General features: G+C 58.6%; 1 protein-coding gene across 1 annotated transcript in view; it reads right to left on the minus strand.

Annotated features, from left to right (window-relative positions):
* SND1 (staphylococcal nuclease and tudor domain containing 1) overlaps positions 1-21,487 on the minus strand; it is a 156,995-nt gene that overhangs the window by 30,389 nt on the left and 105,119 nt on the right. The window contains exon 16 of the mRNA XM_077340608.1: positions 13,860-13,969. Coding sequence (XP_077196723.1) covers positions 13,860-13,969 — 110 coding nt within the window. The remainder of the gene's footprint in view (positions 1-13,859; positions 13,970-21,487) is intronic.

Genomic DNA, 21,487 nt, shown 5'->3' on the forward strand with positions numbered 1-21,487 from the left:
AGAGCAAGGTGAAGGCGCTCAGGCAGGGACTTTTCAATTCACAAAAGAGACGTGGGGGGGGGGCAGAGGACGTGAAGGAGCCAAGAGAGCCGTTCTCCCTATCCCAGAGGGCATCCAAGGAGGCGGATAGGCGGCGGCAGCAGCAGCCTCAGGTCAGACAAAAGGAAAGAGTCCTTGACACAGAGAGCAATTAAAATGTGGGACTCCTGGCCGGAGGATGCTGGGTTGGCCACAGGAATGAACAGCTGTCAAAGGGGGCGAGAGAGACTGACGCAGGAGAGGTCCATCGGAGGGAAGTAGCCCTGGTGACTGAAGGGAGACCTCCAGATCGGGAGGCATGAGACCTTCTGAATCCCAGATCAGGGGAAGGCCTCGGCCCCTCTGCCCTGTGGGTCACTGAGCTGGAGAGGACGGCAGACTGCAGGGCCCTTCACAGGTCTGCCTGGTGGAAGGCTCGCCCCGCGAGGGGAGCCCAGGGGCAGCTGACCCACGGATGCTCACAAGGCGTCGTGGGAAAGCTCCCCAGGAAGGTCACGTGCCAGGCAAGTCATGGTGAAGCGCCACAGACTGGCTGCCCACCGGGTGCCAGGAAGAGGCCGGGAATCCCCAAGACACCCAAAGGTGGCCCAAGAGCTACGCCAGCGCCCCCTCCTCTCACTTCGAGGGGTGCCAGCAAGGCCGGCTCCAGGAGAGAAAGGCAGCGGTGGCAGCAGCACCAACAGCAGCAGCAGCAGGGCCGGGCCCAGGCCGAGAGCTGCTCGACTGTGGCTAAGTGATTACGTAAGAGAGCCAGCGAGGGGGGAGCGGATCCTTCAGATCCAGTGCTGAGCGGACACCTCCCTCCCCAGGCCAGGCAGTGGCCCCTGCAGGGGGAACCTCCAGGGCCACTTTTTCAGGGGCCACGACTTCACTCCACAGGGTGACATTTGGGGGGGGGGGAGAGCAGAAGGCAGGCCCCCCGGAGGGGAGGCACATGGGGCCCTGGAAAGGGCCTTTGCCTCATGGCAGCCGACAGTTTCCTTTCTTTATTTCCTGCCCTTTCTTCTCCAGTGGGGAGACCCAAATGAGCTCACATGTCTTCCCCTCCCCCATTTGCTCTTTGGAGGCTTATAAGTCGAGTCTAGATGGAAAGGCTGATTCCGGGAACTTAGGCAAGATTGGGAGCGGGTGGGTAGAAGGGACTGTGTCCTTCCACGCTTGGCTCTTGCAGGCCCAGGGAAGGGCCAATGGCCCTTTGGGATTCCTGTGGGCTGTGAGCTTCCTGCAGTGTGCCAGGGGTTGGACTAGGTGGCCCTGGAGGTCCCTTCCTAGGGTTCTATGACCTGGCCCCAGGTGACCCCACCTGCTTCCCTGGGATGAGGGGGGGATTCCGCCGGAACCTCCCAGACCCCCGCCCAGCGCTCTCCCCAATGCACCAGGCCCAGGGTGGCTGAAGGGTGTCCGAGAAGAGTCCAGGCAACCTACCCCCCTTCCTGGCTTGTAGGGACAGTGGGCAGGAGGCCTGACCAAGTTAAGTGCTTTTAGAGGTGCTCCTGGGCAAAGGGGACTCTTCTCCCCTGGGAACCAGATTGCAAGCCCCATCTCTCTCCTGGCTCCCCCACCAACAAAGCAGACTTCCTTGTACCCCCTCACTGGGACACACTCCTGTTCCTGGCCCCTGCAGGGAAGAGGAGAAGAGCTCGGCCAAGAGGAAGAGGCAGGCCCCATGCTCTGCTCCTGGCACCTGCGCACCAACGGGAACCTCCTCCACATCTCCGATGGAGGCAGCCACATGAACCGACCAGGCCCAGAGGGGCACCAGAGACCCCTGCCCCAGAGCAGGCAGCAAGGCAGCCCCGCTCCATGGAGCCCTCGGCCCAGGCCCAGGCCCGGGAAACTCCTCTTGGGCCCATGACCGTCCGAAGTGTGTCTCTGCCACCTTGGATTGGCTGGAGTCAGACTGGGTGGTCACTGATGGCCTTTGGTGCTGCTGTCCTTGGGCAAGAACGTCAGCAAAAGGGGGGAGAGGTGCATTTTAAGAAACCGGAATCAAAGGGAGGGAGGGAGGGGGGTTGCCCCCTCGTTCCCCTCGCCAAGAGAGCCTGGCCTTCCTTCTGCCTGCCAGTGGGCAGCCTCCCCAACAGCACTCAGCTCCACCATCTCGGCCGGGACACACCGTGGGGGCAATGTGGGCTTTACAGCCAGAGGATGCAGGCATGGCCACAGGAACAGAAGGCTGCAAAAAGGGACTGGGTAGACCCATGGAGGAGGAAGAGTTCTGCTAGTGGCTCCTAGCCATGGTGACTGAGGGGAACCTCCACACTCGGTGGTCATAGAATCCTAGAATCATAGAGTTGGAAGGGACCTCATGGGTCATCTAGTCCAACCCCCTGCACTATGCAGGACACTCACAACCCTCTCACTCATCCCGTCACCTGCCACCCCCTTGAGCCTTCACAGAATCAGTCTCTCCATCAGATGGCCATCCAGCCTCTGTTTAAATATCTCCAAAGACGGAGAACCCACCACCTCCCGAGGAAGCCTGTTCCACTGAGGAACCGCTCTCAGAGTAGTTCAGCAGTGGAATAGACTGCCTAAGGAGGTGGTGAGCTCCCCCTCACTGGAAGTCTTCAAGCAAAGGTTGGATACACACTTTTCTTGAATGCTTTAGGATGCTTAGGGCTAATCCTGCATTGAGCAGGGGGTTGGACTAGATGGCCTGTATGGCCCCTTCCAACTCTATGATTCTATGATTCTATGATTCTATGAACTGTCAGGAACTTCTTCCGGATGTTTAGATAGAATTTCTTTTGAATTCATTTCATCCCATTCTTTCTGGTCTGTCCCGCTGGGGCAAGAAAGAACAATTCTGCTCCATCCACTGTATGGCAGCCTTTTAAATACTGGTAAATCTCCAAATCCGAGAGCCAGAGGTAGCATTGGGGAAGGCCTCGGCCTCTCTGCCCTGTTCTCGACCTTTCAGAGGAACTGGCTGGCCCCTGGGTGAGACGCGAGGCTGGATGGATGGACCCTCACTGGTTTGATCCAGCAGGGCCCTTTCTATGTCCCTGTGACCTCTCTCTCTCTCACACACACAAACACACACACAAACACACAGTTGGATGTTAGCAGAGGAGAGCCAGTTTGGTGTAGTGGTTAGGAGTGCGGACTTCTAATCTGGCACGCCGGGTTCGATTCTGCACTCCCCCACATGCAGCCAGCTGGGTGACCTTGGGCTCGCCACGGCACTGATAAAACTGTTCTGACCGGGCAGTGATATCAGGGCTCTCTCAGCCTCACCCACCCCACAGGTTGACAGTTGTGGGGAGAGGGATGGGAAGGCGAATGTAAGCCACTTTGAGCCTCCTTCGGGTAGGGAAAAGTGGCATATAAGAACCAGCTCTTCTTTCTTCTTCTTCTTAACCCAGCTAGGACAGTCGAGAGACAAGCCCTGTCCCATCAGCCAGTGAGGGGGAGCTCCCCACCTCTTTAGGCAGCCTAGTCCACGGCTGAACTAGACTCATAGAATCCTAGCGTGGGAAGGGGCCATGAAGGCCTTCTAGTCCAGCCCCCTTCTCAGTGCAGGGTCAGCCTCAAGCATCCAGGAGAAGGATCTGTCCAGCCGCTGCTTGAAGACGGCCTGTGAGGGGGAGCTCCCCACCTCCTTAGGCAGCCCACTCCACGGCTGAACCAGACTCCTAGAATCCTAGAGTGGGAAGGGACCATGCAGGCCATCTAGTCCCCCCCCCCCACTTAATGCGGGATCAGCCTCAAACATTCAGGATAAGTCTCTGTCCAGCTGCTGCTTGAAGACTACCACTGAGGGGGAGCTCCCCACCTCTTTAGGCAGCCCATTCCACTGCTGGACTACTCTGAATGTGAAAAAAAAATCCTTGATATCCAGCCAGTCCTGATCTACAAGTAGTTTAAACCCATTACTGCAGGTCCCATCCTCTGCTGCAAAGAGGAACCTATCCCTGCCCTCCTCCAAGTGACAGCCTTTCACATACTTAAAGAGAGCCCTCCTGTCCCCTCTCAACCTTCTCTTCTCCAGGCTGAACATTCCCCCTCAGTCTTTCCTCCTAGGGCTTGGTCCCCGGATCCTCCCTGTTGCCCCCTCTCCATTTTGTCCATGTCCCTTTTGAAGTGAGGCCTCCAGAACTGCACACCGTGCACCAGGTGGGGTCTGACCAATGCAGGATACAGCACAGGGACTCTGCCCTCTTGTGATTTCGATGTGATGCCTCTGCTGAGACAGCCCCAGACTGCATTCGCCTTCTTTACCTCCGCATCACATTGTCTGCTAATATTCAACGTGCAGTCCACACGTACCCCAAGGTCTCGTTCACACCCACTGCTACCCAGAAGTGCCTCTCCCATCCAGTGGGCATGTTCCCCATTTTTGTGCCCCAGATGTAGAACTTCTCCTTACTGAATTGCATCTGGTTCTCACCTGCCCACTTTCCCAGCATGTTCAGATTTCACTGAACTCTGCCTCGTCTGCTGGGGCATTCACTACTCCTCCCCATTTGGTTTCACCTGCAAATTCAATGGGGAGTTCCCATACCGAGTGGTTCTCAACTTTCCTAATGCCGCGACCCTTTAATACAATTCCTCATGTTGTGGTGACCCCCAGCCATAAAAGTATGCAGAAATTAAACCGGAATTCACAATTGTGTACTAATTGGGTTTTTCTTGGGGTTTCTCCGTTCCGTTCTGCCTGTTGTCCTGTGCCGCCCCCTGGAGGGAGACTCCCTGGAGGGAGACTGGTGGGAGACTGCACCGTGCTGGAGGGGCTGCGGGAGACGCCGGCGGCCGAGTGCAGGTGCCTGCAGCAGGAGCTGCAACAGGGGCAGCCCCCCTCCGGCCAAGGGGTCCCGACCCCCAGGTTGAGAACCACTGCCCCACCCCCACATCCAGATCACTGACAAAAATTTCGAAAAGCACCGGACCTAGTACCGGCCCCTGTGGTGCTCCACGGCTCACCTCCCTCCACTCCGATGAAACACCCCTGACAAGCACTCTGTGGGCGCGGCTGTCCAGCCAGTTCCCCCTCCCCCTCCCCCTCCGAGAATCCCGTCTGCAGCCCTGCAGTGTCGGTTGCTTCTCCCCAAGACCTCAGAATCACAAAGAGCTGGAAGAGACCGCTGAGGGCCACCCAGACCAGCCCCCCCCCCCGTACCCTCCTGGCCGCAGCTTGTCCAATCACCCCCTAAGAACTTCCACTGAAGGAGACAAAGCAGATCCCATCTACAAGTGGAACCTCCTTTCCCGTCATCTGACCCCGGGGCTTCTAGCCTGTGTCTCTAAATCTGCAGGAAACAAGCCGGCCCCCTCTTCAAGGTGCCTCCCTTTTACAGCTATCAGGTCACCCCTGGCCGCCCTCTTCTCTGAGCTGCAGGTACCCAACTCTCTCAGCCTCACCTCAACCATCCTGGTCACCTTTCTCTGAACATTTTGCAGCTTGCCAATATCCTTCTTGAACTGTGGCGTCCAGAACCAGACATAATAGTCCAAATTAGGGCTAACCAATGCAGGGTAGAGTGGCATTCGAATTCAGAATCATAGGAGTTGGAAGGGACCTCCAGGGTCATCCAGTTCAACACCCTGCAGAATGCAGGAAATTTACAATTACCTGCCCACCCACAATGACCCCAGTTCCAAGCCCAGATGATGCCCCCCCCCCCAAAAAAACCCAGAATCCCTGGTCAGTCTGGCCTGGAGAAATTTGCCTCCTGACCTCAAAGTGGCAATCGGCATTTCCCTGGGCATGCAAGAAAGGGCCACAAGAGACAATCATAGACACACAATACCTTCCACTCACACACTCACAATCTCCCTAAGTTCACAGAATCAGCATTTCTGCCAGATGGCTCTCTAGCCTCTGCTTAAAACTTCTAAGGAAGGAGAACCTACCACCTCCCAAGGAAGCCTGTTCCACTGAGGAACCGCTCTAACTGTCTGGAACTTCTTCTGGATATTTAGACGGAATTTCTTTTGAATTAATTTCATCCCATTCATTCTAGTCTGACCCTCTGGGGCAAGAGAGCATAACTGTGCTCCATCTTCTGTATGACAGTCGCCTTGCCAAGTATTTGAAGATGGTTATCATATCACCTCTTAGTCGCCTTCTCTCCGGGCTAAACAGACCAAGCTCCCTCAACCTTTCCTCCTACGTCTTGATCTCCAAACCCCTCAGCACATTTGTTGCCCCCTCTCTGGACACGCTCCAGTTTGTCAACATCCCTCTTCAACTGGGGTGCCCAAAACTGAACACAGGACTCCAAGTGAGGCCGAACCAGAGCAGAGTAAAGCGGTACCATCACCTCCCGTGATCTGGACACGATACTCGTTTTATACCGCCCCTGCTCTAGATTCTACGCTCCTAGCAGCCCAGCCTCATATCGCATTGGCCTTCTTAGCTGCCGTTTCGCGCTGGTGACTCAGATTCAACTTCTTGTCCACCGGAACTCCCAAGTCCCTTTCACATGTTCTCCTATCGAGCCAGGTATCCCCCATCCGGTGTTCATGCATCACATTATTGCTACCCTAACGTAATACTTGACCCCTCTCCCTATTAAAATGCATGTTGCTGGCTGTGGCCCAGTTTTCCAATCTATCCAGAGCTCCTTCCCTCTGGGGTATTTGGCACCCCCACCCCACTCTGATCAAGGCACCCGCAACTGCCTCCTCCAAATCCTTGGTGGAGGTGTGACTTGCCGGGGAGCTCTTCCTTGAGGAACCTTCCCCTGGACACTCCAGGGAGTGCTCTGCCTGCCCTTCTGCTTCGGAGGGTGTGAGGTCGCAGGCTGGAGCTCCATGCTTTCCTTGTTCAGCCCCATAGCCCTTCCTTTATATCCCCCACATTGCCCCACCAGCAAGGGGCCTTTGAGAGACCAGGCAGGTCTCAAGCCAGAACCAGCTCCCCCCCCCCCACTGCCTGCCTGGCCCCTCCCTCCCCCCCTTGGGCAGACCCTCCCCTGGCTCCCTCTGTAGTTGAGTGTCGCTGTGTGCCAGGCAACCCCATTCTCCGCCCTCTTCCCTCATGTCCCTAATTGGGGCCTGGGAAAAGCCCACACACACACACACACCAGCCACCCAAGGACGGCTTGATAAATGAGCAGATGCTGGCCATTTGTTCCCTACCAGTCACTCTGATCAATACAAGGAAAAGGGTGAATTGCTATTGATCCCGGGGACACCTCCGAACCGGCTGCTCTGTAAATCGCAGGCAGGCAGGGGAAGAGCTCTGGGGGCCCCGTGGGCCATTGGGGTGGCAGGGAAGCCAGGCCTAAGCTTGCCCCTCTGTATGTAGCAGGAGGAAAGGGCGGACCTTGGACTGCTGCTTGAAGTCCTGGGGCCAGAAGAGGGCAGAAGCAGGCCCTGGCCCAGGAGACTGTCCACTTCCTGCTTCCTCGCTGGGACCACGAGTGGCAAGGCTGATCCAGGCCCGGCTGCAGAAATGTACCAAGCGCTCAAGCAGCTAGCATTCGTGAGATGTCGTTTAGTGGAAGGCCCAAGAGTGGCACTGGGGTGGGGGAGAGGAGAGACGGGAGACAGATCCCCTTCCACCCAGGAGCAAGGCTGGCATTGGCCTCTGGGCACCAGCTGAAGTCCCACTCCAGGCAGCTGCGAGAGAAGGGGTGCACACAAACACAAACACACACACACACACACAGAATCAGCACAGTAAGTCGAACAAGGAAGGCGGAAAGTGGCTTTGTGAGTTCGGGCTCAGCCTTAGAGACACCCACGGAAGTCGAGGTGTGAGGCAAGCAGCACTTCCGACCCAGATCCTGACAAGCTGCCACAATTCTGGCACAAAACACAGCTGTGGCCTCTCCGGCGGAGACACCAGGAGCAAAATGTCATGGCCGGGCTGTTGGGTGCAGCACACCCAGGAGGATTTGGGGGCGGGGGGGGGGGGATCTCTCCCCCAAACTCTCCTCTCCAGTCCAAAACCTTCAGGGACATGGCACGCAGGGAGGCGTCAGCATGTGGGGAGGGGAGGAGCCCCGCGAGCCAGCCAATGGGCAACCCCTCCTGCCAGCTGGGGGGGGGGTCTTCTGCCCCAGCCACTGCAGAGTCCAGGCCTGCCCCACCACTGATCATTGCTCACTGGGGGGGGGGCACTCCTCGCGGGGTCAGCGCAAGGCCTGCCAGGGCCTCTGACCTCCTGGGGAGCCACCACCAGCCCCGGGCTTGCCCTCTCTGCACCCTGCGGCTGTCACGTCTCTCATGCAGCTGGGGCATCACGTGGTCTGGCCTGGCCTAGGCTCCGGTTCTGGCGTTGCAGGAGAAGGAGGTAAAGTTCTATCCATCCGCTTTCCTCACAGCCGGTAGAATCATAGAGTCACAGAATCCTAGAGCTGAAGGCCCCCCCATGGGGTGCCACCTGCAAACCTGGCCACGGCTCTCCTCCCCCTCGCCTCCGGCTCTCCACCCGGGCCCACGACAGGTCCTGGCAGAACCGCACTGCTCCCTCCCCTGCCTGCTCCCTCCTCTGGGCTCCCTGCCATCCAACCCGTTTCTCACCCTCAAGGGAATGCAGGGCCCCCCGGGGGGGGGGGGGAAGGCCCAAGTGTGCCGTTCTGGCCAGCTTCCTTTTGCCAACACAAAACTCCGGAAGGGGGGTGGCGAGCCCTCCCTTTCCCAGAGACGTGCCCGTCCTTCCTGCAGAGGGGCTGGAGAACTCACGCCTGCCCTTGAGCTCCTCCGTCTGCTCAGAAGCCAGTAGTTTGGCACCCGCATTCCTGCAGGGGAGGGGCCACCTGGTCCTCACCACTTGTTCCTTTGCCACAAGTCAACCTTCCACTTTGGCTACCTCGGTTCAAGTCCAGAAATAGTTCCAAGACCAACCAGGGTTTGGGGCCAGAAGCTTTCAGGAGTCAATGCTCCCTTCCTCAGATCTGTCAAAGCAGCTTCGACACTCCAGTTACCGGCCCTAAAACCCAAGGTGCTCTTGAACTCGGATCTAGCTGCTCTACTGCATCCGGACGAGGCCTGCCGCTGACGCTTCTGCCCCATCTTGACTCCCCCCTTCCACTTGTCCTCCTTGCCTAGAGCCATTCCTGCCACTCTCCCTGCCCTCCTCCCGGGGCACCCAAAGCCCCCCCCCCCGTCCCCACCGGTTTCCTGCTCCTGATGCAGTTGAGGCTGCCTCGGTTTCCCCTCGGGGTTTTAGCCACACGCTCCTTCAGCAGCTGCTTTCCTTGCCATGTCTTCACCTGGCAGGCGTCTGGCCAGAATTTCTGTTCTGTTTTGTCTTCCGCCTTCTAATGGAAGCCCCCTCGGTCCCTTTCACAGTGGCCTCCTTCACTCTCCTTTGGCTGCTTCTGGGCTGAGCTCCCCTGCTTTTCTCTGTGGCAATCCAATGTGAACTGGGGGGCTGGACGTGGGAGGCTACTTCCCCAGACACCCTGGCTTGCTTCCTTGCCCACTGGCCCCTGCTCGGCCACCGGCCGTTGGCCCAGATCCCTCCCTGCAGGAAGCCGTGGCCTCTTCCCCTCTCCCCTGACCAGTGGCTCTTGGGGGAGGAGCGTGGCCTTTGTGGGGAGTCAGTGGGAAGGGTTTTAGTTTTGTTTTTTAAATCACACCCCCTCCTGTGGCTGCCTCCCTGGAGCAGGCAGTAAAACCCAGAGACCTCCTTCCGTGCTGCAGCTGCTGAAAGCCTCAAGACTCAGGCCAGGAGGCTGGTCCCCACTGCCTCGAAAGGCCAAGGAGGGCAGGAAAGGCCTTGCAGAAGTCAGAGCATTGCACAGCTGATCAACGGGTAACTGGGCGTTCAATGCACATGTATGTGCGCGTGTCAGAGAGTTGCAGTGGGGGGGGGGGGCAGGGAGACAGAGCAGCAACTCGAGGGCAAAGTCAGCCATTCCCCCAGCCTGCCTCCCAGCCTGGCCTCACCCAGAGAGCTTGCAGGGCATCCGGTGGTCAGATGGGAGCAGAGTTTAGCACTGACACACCAGGTAAGGCACCAAAGAGCTTCTCTGCCTGATTCCTGGAGGGCCTGGCCTTGAAGCTGCTGACCTGGCAGGAGCAGAAGTGCTGAGATGATTCCCGGGAAGCCCACAAAGGCATGCGGGCAGAGAACAGTCAGCGGTGGATTTTGCAGGGCTCTGACGGATTCGAGCTGAAGTCGGCCAGCCCGGGAGGGCAAGGAAAGTGTGAAAGCCTCCAGCCCACGCTCACAAAGAGCAGAGCTGACCCGGTTCTAAAATTAGCCTCAGGAGAGGAGGGAGCCTCCCAGCCGAAAACCCGCCCTCCGCACCCATCCCGTGCTGCAGGGGACGGCTACCTTCGGAAAGGGGCAGGCCTCTGCCAGAGGCAGCTTCCTGCCTGAGCGCAGCGCACGGAGGTGCTGCCGGTGGGGCTGGGACACAGGGGCACTGGGGGGAGGGGCATTGGACAGGACGGCCAGGCTGGGTCTCCTTGCCAGGGCCCTGGAGAGGGCAGAGGAGGCTGGACAGGCACAGCTAGCTTAAAGCAGAAAGGAAGCACCACTCAGAGAGGCAGCAGCAACGGGGAGGGGGGGCAATGCAGCATCTATGGCTGGCCCCTCACCTCTGGCAGTTGAGGAAGGGGCCCCCACTCCTGTCCTCTCCCCCTCCCCAGAGAGTGCAGGGGAGTGGCGCCCTCAGCACGGAGCTGCCCCTAATTAAGAGAGCTGCCTGCCTTGGAGATCCAGCTGCAGGCTGCCGCACACAGCCCCGGGGCAGCCCTGGAGTCAGGGGCAGAGAAGAGAGGGTCTCCCTTCCCCTCCCCCCCCTCCATGCTTGCGTTGGGGCTTTTCTCAGCCCTCTTTCTCCCTGAGATGCCAGGATTTCCGAAGGGCAGGCAGCTTCACCAGCCCCCCCCCCCCCCCGCTCAGATTTCCTTCCTGCTGGATTTGAAATCACAGGAGGGGGGGCATCGGGGCTGAGCTGCCCAGCTCTCAGCCCCCTGACGGGGTCAAACAAGTCCATGAAATCAGCCCAAAATGCCCCAGATTGCCCCTTGCCTCCCCCCAATCGCTCCCCTCTCCCCACCACCCTCTCAGCCACCAAAATTCCCCCGAGGGTCTGCCCTCCTTGTCCAGCCTGAGGCCTCCTTGTGAGCAACGGGGGGGGGGGGAGGATAGGAGGGGATTCCTGCGGGGCTTCAGATCCTGGTGGGAGGGGGCAGGCTACAGTGGGCTGAGAGGAAGCAAGATCGCCCCCCAGGCATAATGGACAGGGAGGCCCCAGCACAAGCACGTGGGGTGCCCCATGGCTCGGAGGGCAGGTGGCTAGTGCACTGGCTCTGGCGTCTTGGGCAAACCGCAGGGGCACTCCTAGGCCCACCCAGCAGGCAGCATTGAGTTGGGGGTGGGTAGTGCCCGGTGGGAGGCAGCGGAAGGAGGGGCCGAAAGGGGCCATTGCCGAGCAGACACTGAAATTACCAACCAGAGCAGAAAGATGGCAAGAGCGTGTGGCAGGCGAGAAGCCCCCGCTTCAGCCAGGGAATCAGGCGCTCTTTGTGCAGCAGCATCCTCCTCCCAAGGGAAGGAAAGCCGGTGGCCCCCCACGCTCCTGCCCCGGAGATCAGCACTGGAGCCCTGAGCCAGCAGGCATGGGTCTCACACACACACACACACACACACACACACACACACACACACAAACACACACACACACACACACACACACACACACCCTGCCCCACGAGGAGCTCCGGACCCAACAGAGGCGGCTCCTGCACTAAGCGCTCGCTGGAGAAGTCTGGAGTCACCAGCAGGGCCCGGCCGGCCAAGGGCCCGGTTTTGTGCCTGCTTGTTTTCCATGCCCATCCAGCCCGGTGAACTCACAACGTCTGCATGGTGAGTGGGGTCCCTGTCACACTGGCATGCAATTTGGTGGCACAAAGCAACCCACAATTTTTGCTCCTTTGCTCCTCTGGCACCCGCCGCACTAGACAGAGAGGAGGGAGGGAGGGAGGGAGTGCCGGGCCCGGCAGCAGGGCAGAGCTCTCCAGCCTCCAACGGCCCCATCTGCGTGGCACACGAACGAACGGCCTCGCGTCCAGCCTCCAGGAAGTGATGGGACAGGCCTCCCCCTCCTCCCCAGAGACCCCCGAGCACACTAGGCTGGCAGTCTGAGCATAGTGAGTCCTGAGGCTGACAGGCCCCCGGAGGACCCACCCGGAGGCAGCCTCTTATGGTCACTTCAAGATGGGGGTGGGGGGGGGAATCAGCTGCAGGCAGTGACAGGCTCTGTCAGAGAGCCTGGAGGGAGGAAGCAAAAGACCAGGGCCACAAAGGGCGGGGTGCGGCCTAGCCCCAGTCCATTTCCAGAATGGGGGTCCTTTATTGGAGCAGGCAAATTCAAGTGGGTCGCTGTGTTGGTCTGAAGCAGCACAACAAGACAAAACCAGAGTCCGGTCAGACACCTTGAAGGCCAACAAAGACTTATTCAAGGCGGGAGCTTTCGAGGGCAAGCATAGTCTGAGAAGAGTTCTTGCCTGTTGTGGAGCAGGCAAGGCAGCCCAAAGTGCTCCTGAGCACACACAGAGTGCTCCCTGAGGAATGCCCCTCTCAGCTCCCTCCAAGCATACCCCGGCCCAGGAGTCGCACAAGGTGGCTGGGCCCTGCTCCTCAAGGCGGTGAGAGGTGCAGCAGCCAGGCATGGAGGAAGGAAGCCTTGGGGCGGGAGGGAGAGCGGGGGTGGGGGGGTGGGGGGGCAGTGAGCCACTTGACAGTGAGGGGTGGGTGGGAAACGGCAGCCCGCCTGCAGCAGCCAGCCAGCCAGCCAGCCAGGCCCGGCGTTTCCAGGAAAGCGGGCAGCACAAGGCGGCTCTCTTTGGAAGCCAGTTCCGCGCTCGCTGCTAGAAGGGCAATAAAGGGCGGCCGGTCACAGGGAGGCATAAATATTCCTCGCCTGCAGCAGGGAGCTCAATGTTCCCAACTAATAAAATCAAACCAGCCGTTTCGGGAGAGGGGCGGCACACAGCGACGGTGCAAAGAAAGGCCTCTGAAGCCTGTAGCTGCTGCATGTGACACACACTGGCCACAGCCCAGCCCAGCCGCATGGCTCTCCTGAGACAGGCCACGCACTCCCACAAGATGCTCCACGACTCCCGTATCGTATGATCCACATCGACGCAAGCCCAGGAAACGCAACGTGAAGCGGTCTGGAGGCCATCAACACAACAGCCCTCGGGTCAGAGGAAAACGCACGCAGAGCCTGCCCAGGCAGGAGGCTGCCGCCCACAGGAGCCCCTTTGGCCTGAAGGGCACCACATGACGCACCCCCCCCCCCACTGAACCCACCTCCCCTCTGCGGGCCGGGCATGGGGAGCAGGCCTCCACGGGCAGGAGGGCAGTCAGGGAGGCGGACTGCCATGCCCCAAGCAGCCAGGGGCACCCAAAAGGGACGGCTCCGCAGGCCACAGAAGCAAAGCCCCCGGGGGCTCCTTCTGCTCCCCTGTGAATATGGAGTGGGGAGGGTGCGCAGGGCCCGCAGGATGCCCTGGGAAGGGAAGTGGGGTGGGGGGGGGCCAGGAAAGACCTCCGCTCAAGACCCTGGGGGGAGAGAGAAGTGGAGAAACCGGGCGTTGATGGGCCGAGGACTCGCACGGAGGCTGCTGGCTGTGGTGCTGGGCATGCTCTGTGCACACACATCCCATCAAGTCACAAAAGCCCCCTCCTGGGGGGCGGGGGGGGGAGCAGAAGAGGCACATTACAACCAGAGGCCTCCCCAACCCATAGAGCTCCCCGGAAAGCTCCATCGTCAGAAGCAAGAGGCGTTAGTGAGGGAGCTGCCCCCCCACCATGAATCTCCCCACGTCAGCCTGGGGGCAGGGGCCCCCAGCACTCGCCCACCACACGGCTTTGTTCTCTTCCTGCCAGGTCGCCCCGGCCCTACCTCTCGCTGCAGGACCAGTTCCTTGGTGAAGAACGTGGCCTCCTCGCTGAAGGGCTCTCCCTCCTGGACCAGGCCGGGCAGGTTTCGGGCCCCGCGGGGACACTCAATGCCTACAGCAGGGGGGAGGGGGGGAGAGAGAGAGAGGCCGATGGTCAGCAGAGCAGCCAAGCAGTTCCTCCGCGGCGCCCACAACTAGCACAATGGCCTGCAAAGGACACCCCCACCAGTGTCGGCTGACCCCCCACGCGCCACCAAGGGTAGGAAAGCCGCCACAAGGAGGGCCCAAGGAGACCGAGGTCACGAGGGAACCAACTCAGCCAGAAGCTGTCTCCTGCCTGGAGGGGATGAGGGAGGGGGCTCCAGATGCGGCTCAGGTGTGGAGCCCAGAGCGACAGAACTAGAGGGTTGGAAGGGGCACGATGGCAGCACAGAGGCCAGGAGGCAGAACATCCCACCTCAGCTCATCCTATCACAGGGCAGAAGAGCAGTCATGCACGCATGGAGCGCAACACACTGGGACCCTTTCTGGCCCCCCAGACCCTTCCCTGGTGTTTCAGAGCGAGAGGCTGGCACAACATTTGCACCTGGTGTGTGGGGGCTTAGTGGCAGAGCCTGCAGAAGGCCCCTGGTTTGCCCCTGGCAGCATGTCCCCTTAAAAGGAGCAGGTAGGAGGGGATGGGGAGGAAAGACCCTTCTCCGCCTGAGACCCCGGAGTGCCACTGCCAGGACCAAGAGATGAGGGCCAACCTGGGCAGAGGTGGGGACAGACGCCACAGAAGGCCCTCTTGCGGGTCCAATGAGGAGCAGCTGGGGCCAGCCCAGGAGATTGGGGCATTGTGTGGTGCGCATGGGCCATTATTTCAAGTGGATTTTGGCACAGGTTGATTTCAACGGTTTCAATCCTGGGATATTGGGGGCAGGGAGACTCATCATCATTATTAAACTTTTATACCGCCGTTCCCTTAGGCTCACGGCGGTTTACAAGATAAAAATTACAATAAAACCCATAGTTAAAACCATTAAAACCAATCCGTACTATCAATGTTGGGCAACAGGCGAGCACTAACTAACCCCACTAACACCCCCAAACTGCCCCACGTCAGCCAAGGGACATCAGGTTGCTAATATGGGAGTGAAGCAATCAGATCACTCAGATGAATCCAGGGAGCCCCGATCCAATGACGGGACCGCCCGCCCTAGCCTCAACCATATGCCTGGCGGAAGAGCTCCGTCTTGCAGGTCCTGCGGAAAGCTATAACTCCGGCAGGGCCCTTAGCTCTTCTGGGAGCTCATTCCACCAGGTCGAGGCCAGGCGAATATCCCGAGGGCCACCAGTAGGTTTGCACCCGCAGAGCAAAGGGCCCTGCGGGGGGCACAGACAACCAAGCTGTCCCGTAAGTAGGCGGGACCCGGGCCACGTGTAGCCTTAAAGGTTGAAGCCAAAACCTTGAACCTGATCCGGAAACAAATTGGCAACCAGTGCAGATGTTGGAGTGCCGGCTGAATGTGGGCCCTCCAAGGTGTCCTAGTGAGGACCCCGGCAGCCGCATTCTGTACCAATCGTAACTTCCGGGTCAAAGACAAGGGCTAACTACTTACAGGATCAGGAAAAGGGCTAACTACTTACAGGATCAGGAAAAAACAACAGTTCTGCATCCCAACAAGGAACAGCACCCCCGTCACAAGCCTGCAGGGCATGTTTTGGCCCTGGATACATTTGGGGGCTGCGGGACTGGGATGGGGCTGCAGGCAGGAGGGGGAGCCTCGAAGGCAATGGCTTGAGAGCTTCTCTGCAAGAGCCCCCCCCCCCGGGGGGGAGGCAAGCCCAGTGCTTATGCTACCGCAAGAGAAAACATTTCCCTTGAGCTAGAAAAGCCTCAAGAGACAACCGCAGCCATGCAAAAAAGCAGCCAGCGGGGAGGGAGGGAGGGAGAGGTTTTGCCTTGGCGAGGGTCTAAGGCCAGGGTCTAAGGCCAGACAGCGGGGGGGGGGGCTTCACCTGCAGCAAACGAAGCTTTCTAGCCTGCCCACCAGCTGCAGCCTGCCGAGGGACCACCCACAGACCACCCCAACCGGCCAGTCAGCCTTGCAGGGCTCAGGCTCCGGTGCTGAGGGGCCGCCCCAGCTGAGCAGGCAATCCCTCCCTCCCTCCCTCCCTCCCCCTGCTGTGGGGCCGCAAGACACATCAGCCCCGTTAATGCCTTGGAAGAGGAAGAGGGTGCGGGCGGGCGGGCAGGCAGGCAGGCGGGCAGGCAGAGATGCCGTGCTTCCTTTGCAGCCAGGCGGTTTGGCCAGATGAATGCTGATCAGATGAGGGACCGGGGCTGCCAAGGAAGCAAGCGCTGGCTAGGCTGGGGGGAGGGGGGCTGGGAGTCGAGCAGCGCGAGTGGGGGAAGACCACGGAATGGGAGGGGGCTCCAGCCAGCACCAGACTGGAAATAAACATTTCTGGAGGAGAAAGTACTGCAGCCCCAAGCAGCCTGAGGCATGGAGTCCTAGCGGCCTGCCCTCAAGGCGGCTCCAACCCCGGAAGCAGCAGGACTGGTCAAGCCAAGGGGGGGGGGGGCAGGGGGCACGGTGGCTCCCTCGGGAAATACTGTCCAGGGCCCCACACATGGCAGGGGACCAAGGAGGGAGCTGCCCACAGGCTGCCCACAAAGGGGGAGCGGCTGGGGGGTGGGGTGGCTGGAGAGGCCTGCAGGAGGGAGGTGTCGGGGAGAGCCCAAGGAACCCAGGCAGCCCAGGGCCCCGGGAGCACTAGAGGCAGAGAGCCAACTGGGGGGGAGGGAGGGGGGGGAGGGAGGGAGGCTGAAGGGCCTCTTTGGCAGCAGGAGCACAGAGGAGCCCTCCGCAGTCCCCAGCAGTCCCCCCTCTGCCCTGCCCTGCCAGCAAGCCCTGTCCCTCTCTGCCCCGCTCACTCTGGGCTCCCAGCTCCCGTCATTGAGGTACCCACGGGCCCTCTGGCACCAGCCCCCGGCAGCAAAGTCCTGAAGCCAAGGACTTCCAGGACGGCCTTCCCAACCCACCCCCATCCAGCTTCCAAGGATGACTTCTTCGGTTCAGCGCCAGGAAGCCAGGTGGGCTCTCCAAGACCCTTCCCTGCACTTCGGACAAGGATGCAGAGCTCTCCTGATGGATGCCTGTCCCCTTGGAGGGGGGCCAGAAAGCAGTGCGCTGTGAGTCCTCCAGGAGTGTGCTCCAGGGCCACCAGAATTAGGGGCCAACCTGTTCTTGGAGGAGGAGGAGGAAGACCACCCACCAGGGTGCCAAAGATAGAGAGGGCTCAGGAAAGCTGTTCTCCCCATGCCTCACATCAGGCAGGAAACCCTTGAGGCAGGCCGGTGGGGGGGGGGAGAAAGAGAGAGAGAGACCCACTGAGCTAGTTCTTATATGCCGCTTTTCTCTACCTGAAGGAGGCTCAAAGTGGCTTACAGTCACCTTCCCTTTCCTCTCCCCACAACAGACACCCTGTGAGGGAGGTGGGGCTGAGAGAGACCAGATATTACTGAAGAAGAGTTGGTTCTTAGATGCCACTTTTCTCTACCCAAAGGAGGCTCAAAGCGGCTTACAGTCGCCTTCCCATTCCTCTCCCCACAACAGACACCCTGTGGGGTGGGTGAGGCTGAGAGAGCCCTGATATCACTGAAGAAGAAGAAGAAGAGTTGGTTCTTAGATGCCACTTTTCCCTACCCGAAGGAGTCTCAAAGCGGCTTACAGTCGCCTTCCCATTCCTCTCCCTACAACAGACACCCTGTGGGGTGGGTGAGGCTGAGAGAGCCCTGATATCACTGAAGAAGAAGAAGAAGAGTTGGTTCTTAGATGCCACTTTTCCCTACCCGAAGGAGTCTCAAAGCGGCTTACAGTCGCCTTCCCATTCCTCTCCCTACAACAGATACCCTGTGGGGTGGGTGAGGCTGAGAGAGCCCTGATATTCCTGCTCGGTCAGAACAGTTTTATCAGTGCCGTGGGGAGCCCAAGGTCACCCAGCTGGCTGCATGAGGGGGAGTGCAGAATCGAACCCGGCGTGCCAGATTAGAAGTCCGCCCTCCTGACCACGACACCAAACTGGCTCTAGCAACTCATGGGAAGGTGCTGTAACCAGCTGACACACCTGGCTGGCTTTTGCCCACTGGGGATGATGATGAGGGCCCCCTGCTGCTGCTGCTGCCAAGAGGAGGGAATTCCCCGTGTGAGACGGACAGACCTGAAACCAGGGCTCCAAGGAGGCCCCGGCAGCTCCAAGTGCCCCAACACAAAGGTTGTCCTTGTGGCTCCACTGAGGTAGCTCCCCCATCCGCCCCACCACTCCTGCTTGGCCTGCCCTTCGGTGGGTTTGCTGCATGGGCCAGAAGCACAAGCTGCTCCCTCACAGGTTGCCTGCCCCGGGAGGGGAGACGGGGGTGGGGACTTCGGTTAATACTGCTGGTCGGAGAATGCCTGAGAAAAGGCCAGCTGCTGCCCCTCCGCCAGACAAGCCACAGCCAGGAAGTAATTCAGGAGCCCAACGAGGGAGGGAGGGAGGGAGGGGGGGGGCCCTGGCCGGTTGTCAGCCGACATGATCCACAGCTCTAACCTCACACAGCTTGACAGACTGAGCTCATGTTTTGGCCATCTCAGCATGAAAGATGACGGCTTTGAGAAGCAGCAGAGAGAGCAACAAGGTTAAAAGTCGCTTAGCCTTGGTATCTGCACAGGTGACAACGGGATTAAAAGACACTCTGCTGGCCCGCAAGGCCGCTGCAAAGGGAGCCTGTCACCCTCCAGCAGCTGAGCCAGGCGCACAGCAGAAACACCCCACCCCTCACTGCCACATATTAATGACCCTGGGGGAAGCGGGCCCCAGCTGCCTTTCGCAGAAACACTCCTCAGCACAGGAGGCACCTTCAATGGGGCGAGGGGGAAGACAGACCCTCACCCCATCCATCCTGACCAGGACTAGGACCCGGAAGAACAGGGGGGTGAGGAGGCTACAGCACAGAGGCAAACGTGCTGGGCTGAGGAATGACATACCCTGGGACATACCATGTCCCACTCCAGGGCAACAGCCAAAAAATGTCCAAAGATGGAGGAAGAGGTTATTTCACATGTACCGCCCTCAGAACGTAAAAGCCCAGGTGCATTTTGGCTGCCTGCAGCTACATGAGAGAGGGATTCTGCATATTGGTTCTTGTTCATCCCAGACCCAATGGGATGGAACTGATGCAAAAGAAATTCCATCTAAACCTCCAGAAGATGTTCCTGGCAGTCAGTGGAAAAGGCTTTCTCGGGAGATGGTGGGTTCTCCATCTTTGGAGATTTTCTCCATCTTTGGAGCCACCTGACGGAGAGGCTGATTCTGGGAACGTTCAGGGAGGTGGCAGGTGACAGTGAATGAGCGAGAGGGTTGTGTCCTGCATAGTGCAGGGGGTTGGACTAGATGACCCAGGAGGTCCCTTCCAACCTTGTTATTCTATGATTCTACATGTGCAGGAGCTCTGTCTCCATTATGGTTGCCTCTCCAGTTAACAGCCAACCAAAGCCCTTTCAAGAAACTTCCGCCTGCCCTGCCCTGCCCTGCCCTGTGGGCCAGACAGCAGCCCCTCAAGAAAGGGGATGTTGAAGGTGGCTCAGCGTCACATTCAGGAAGGACTTCTGCAGAGGACAGCCAGCTACCCTCCAGGTCAGGCTTTCTCAGCCACGGTTTTGTGAATTTGAAAGGGATTCCTGAATGAATGGATGTTAGTTAATTTTTTATATATATTTAAAATTTGTTAAGCATTTATCAGGTGATATGACCATATATGGTCCTGTCAACCTGCCACCCCCCTCCCCAATGGCCAATGATGGGCCAGGAAGGGGAGGGAAGGGGAGGGGCCCCAGGTGGCCGTGTGCCCAACTCTGCTTCCCAAACACATGCTGTACGATGACGGAGCACGGATTTAGTTCCCAGGGATACCAGGATGCAGGCTGTGCTTGGCTTGGGGCGCCAGCTGTGATGATGGGGCAGCTGGTTCTGTAGGTGTTCCTGTGCAAACACCTCACAGGGCAGGGAATCCACATGTTTCCCTGGACTGGTACTTCCTGCTTCAGGCCTCGGACTGCCCAACTGCCTGCTGTCGGAAGTAAGAGGCCACCCACCCTCCCAAAGCAAGCTAAGAAGCCCCTGTGACTGCCCGTGTCTCCATGAACAGAACAGCTCTCTTCCTTCCATTCACAGATCGAACTTCCTTCTACGTGGAACGGTCTCTGGAGCCACACCAGGCTCCTGGAATCATAGATATCTAGCCTATATCGTTGTAGTTTAAACCCATTACTGTGTGTCCTCTCCTCTGCAGCCAACAGAGACAGCATCCTGCCCTTCTCCAAGTGACACCCTTTCAAATACTTAAAGAGGGCTATCATGTCCCCTCTCAACCTCCTTTTCTCCAGGCTGGACATTCCCAAGTCCCTCAACCTATCTTCACAGGGCTTGGTCCCTTGGCCCCAGATCATCCTCGTCGCTCTCCTCATAGAATCATAGAGTTGGAAGGGGCCAAGACAAGTTTCTAAGAAATAAAATAGAATAAAACCATGGAAGGCATAACGTTTAAAACCACAGGACTGTAAAACACACATAAAAGGACAAGATACGAAGGTATGAAGGGCCTGCCTTAAAAACAGATGCACCCGCTGGCTCTGGACTGGCCGAGACTAAAGAGGTCTTGGGGAAAGTGTCAGCCGCAGCTCCTCTGGGAACTCATTCTACCAAGAAGGGGCCAGGACCGAAAAGGCCCTGGCCCTGGCCGAGGCCAAGCGCGCCTACCTGGGGCCAGGAATGACCAGCACATTAGAACCCGCAGAGCGGGAGGCATAGGGCGAAAGGCAGCCCCTCAGACATGCAGGTCCCAAACCATGTAGGGCCTTAAAAGTTAATACCAAAACCTTGAACTGAATCCAGGCAGCACCTGGCACCTAATGCAGCTGCCTCAGCACCGGCTGGATATGGGCCCTCCAAGGAGTTCCAGTGAGGGCCCTCACAGCTGCATTCTGCACCAGCTGTAATTTTCAGATCAAGCCCAAGGCAGGGCCGCATATTGCGGACAGGATGCCAAAACTGGTAAAACCTATGGATTCCTTCTCGTTTGTGATGGTCCACGTGGGAACAAATGATACACCCATCAACACAATTGCGTGTATTAAGGCTGACTACAAAGACCTTGGGAGGCAGCTGAACAGAATGGGGGCACAAGTGGTGTTCTCTGCAATCCTGCCTGTCAGGGGAAGAGGAAAGAGTCGGGAACTGAAGATAATTGAGGTAAGCTTGAGGCAGTGTTGGGGGTGCCGGTGGGTGGGGGTGGGATTCTGGGACCACGGGGTAGGTTTTCTAGAAGAAGGCCACAAGGGAGGCCAATGGAGGACAGTAAATACCAAGGGTCAAGTGGAGCCAAGGGGAAGAGGCTTCAGGTGCCTGTATACCAGCGCCCAAAGAATGGGCAATAAAAAGGAAGCGCTCAAGCTTCTCGTGAAGACAGATATAATTCAGTAGGCATTACAGAGACTTGGTGGAACTGCAAATTTAAAGGGAATGGAACATATGCAGGGAACTATTAACTTGCAGGAAATTTCAAAAACTAAAAACCTGGGGAATTCATATGAAGGATTATGATGTC

The sequence above is a fragment of the Paroedura picta genome, chromosome 5, assembly GCF_049243985.1.
Source record: "Paroedura picta isolate Pp20150507F chromosome 5, Ppicta_v3.0, whole genome shotgun sequence".
Taxonomy (NCBI): Eukaryota; Metazoa; Chordata; class Lepidosauria; order Squamata; family Gekkonidae; genus Paroedura; species Paroedura picta.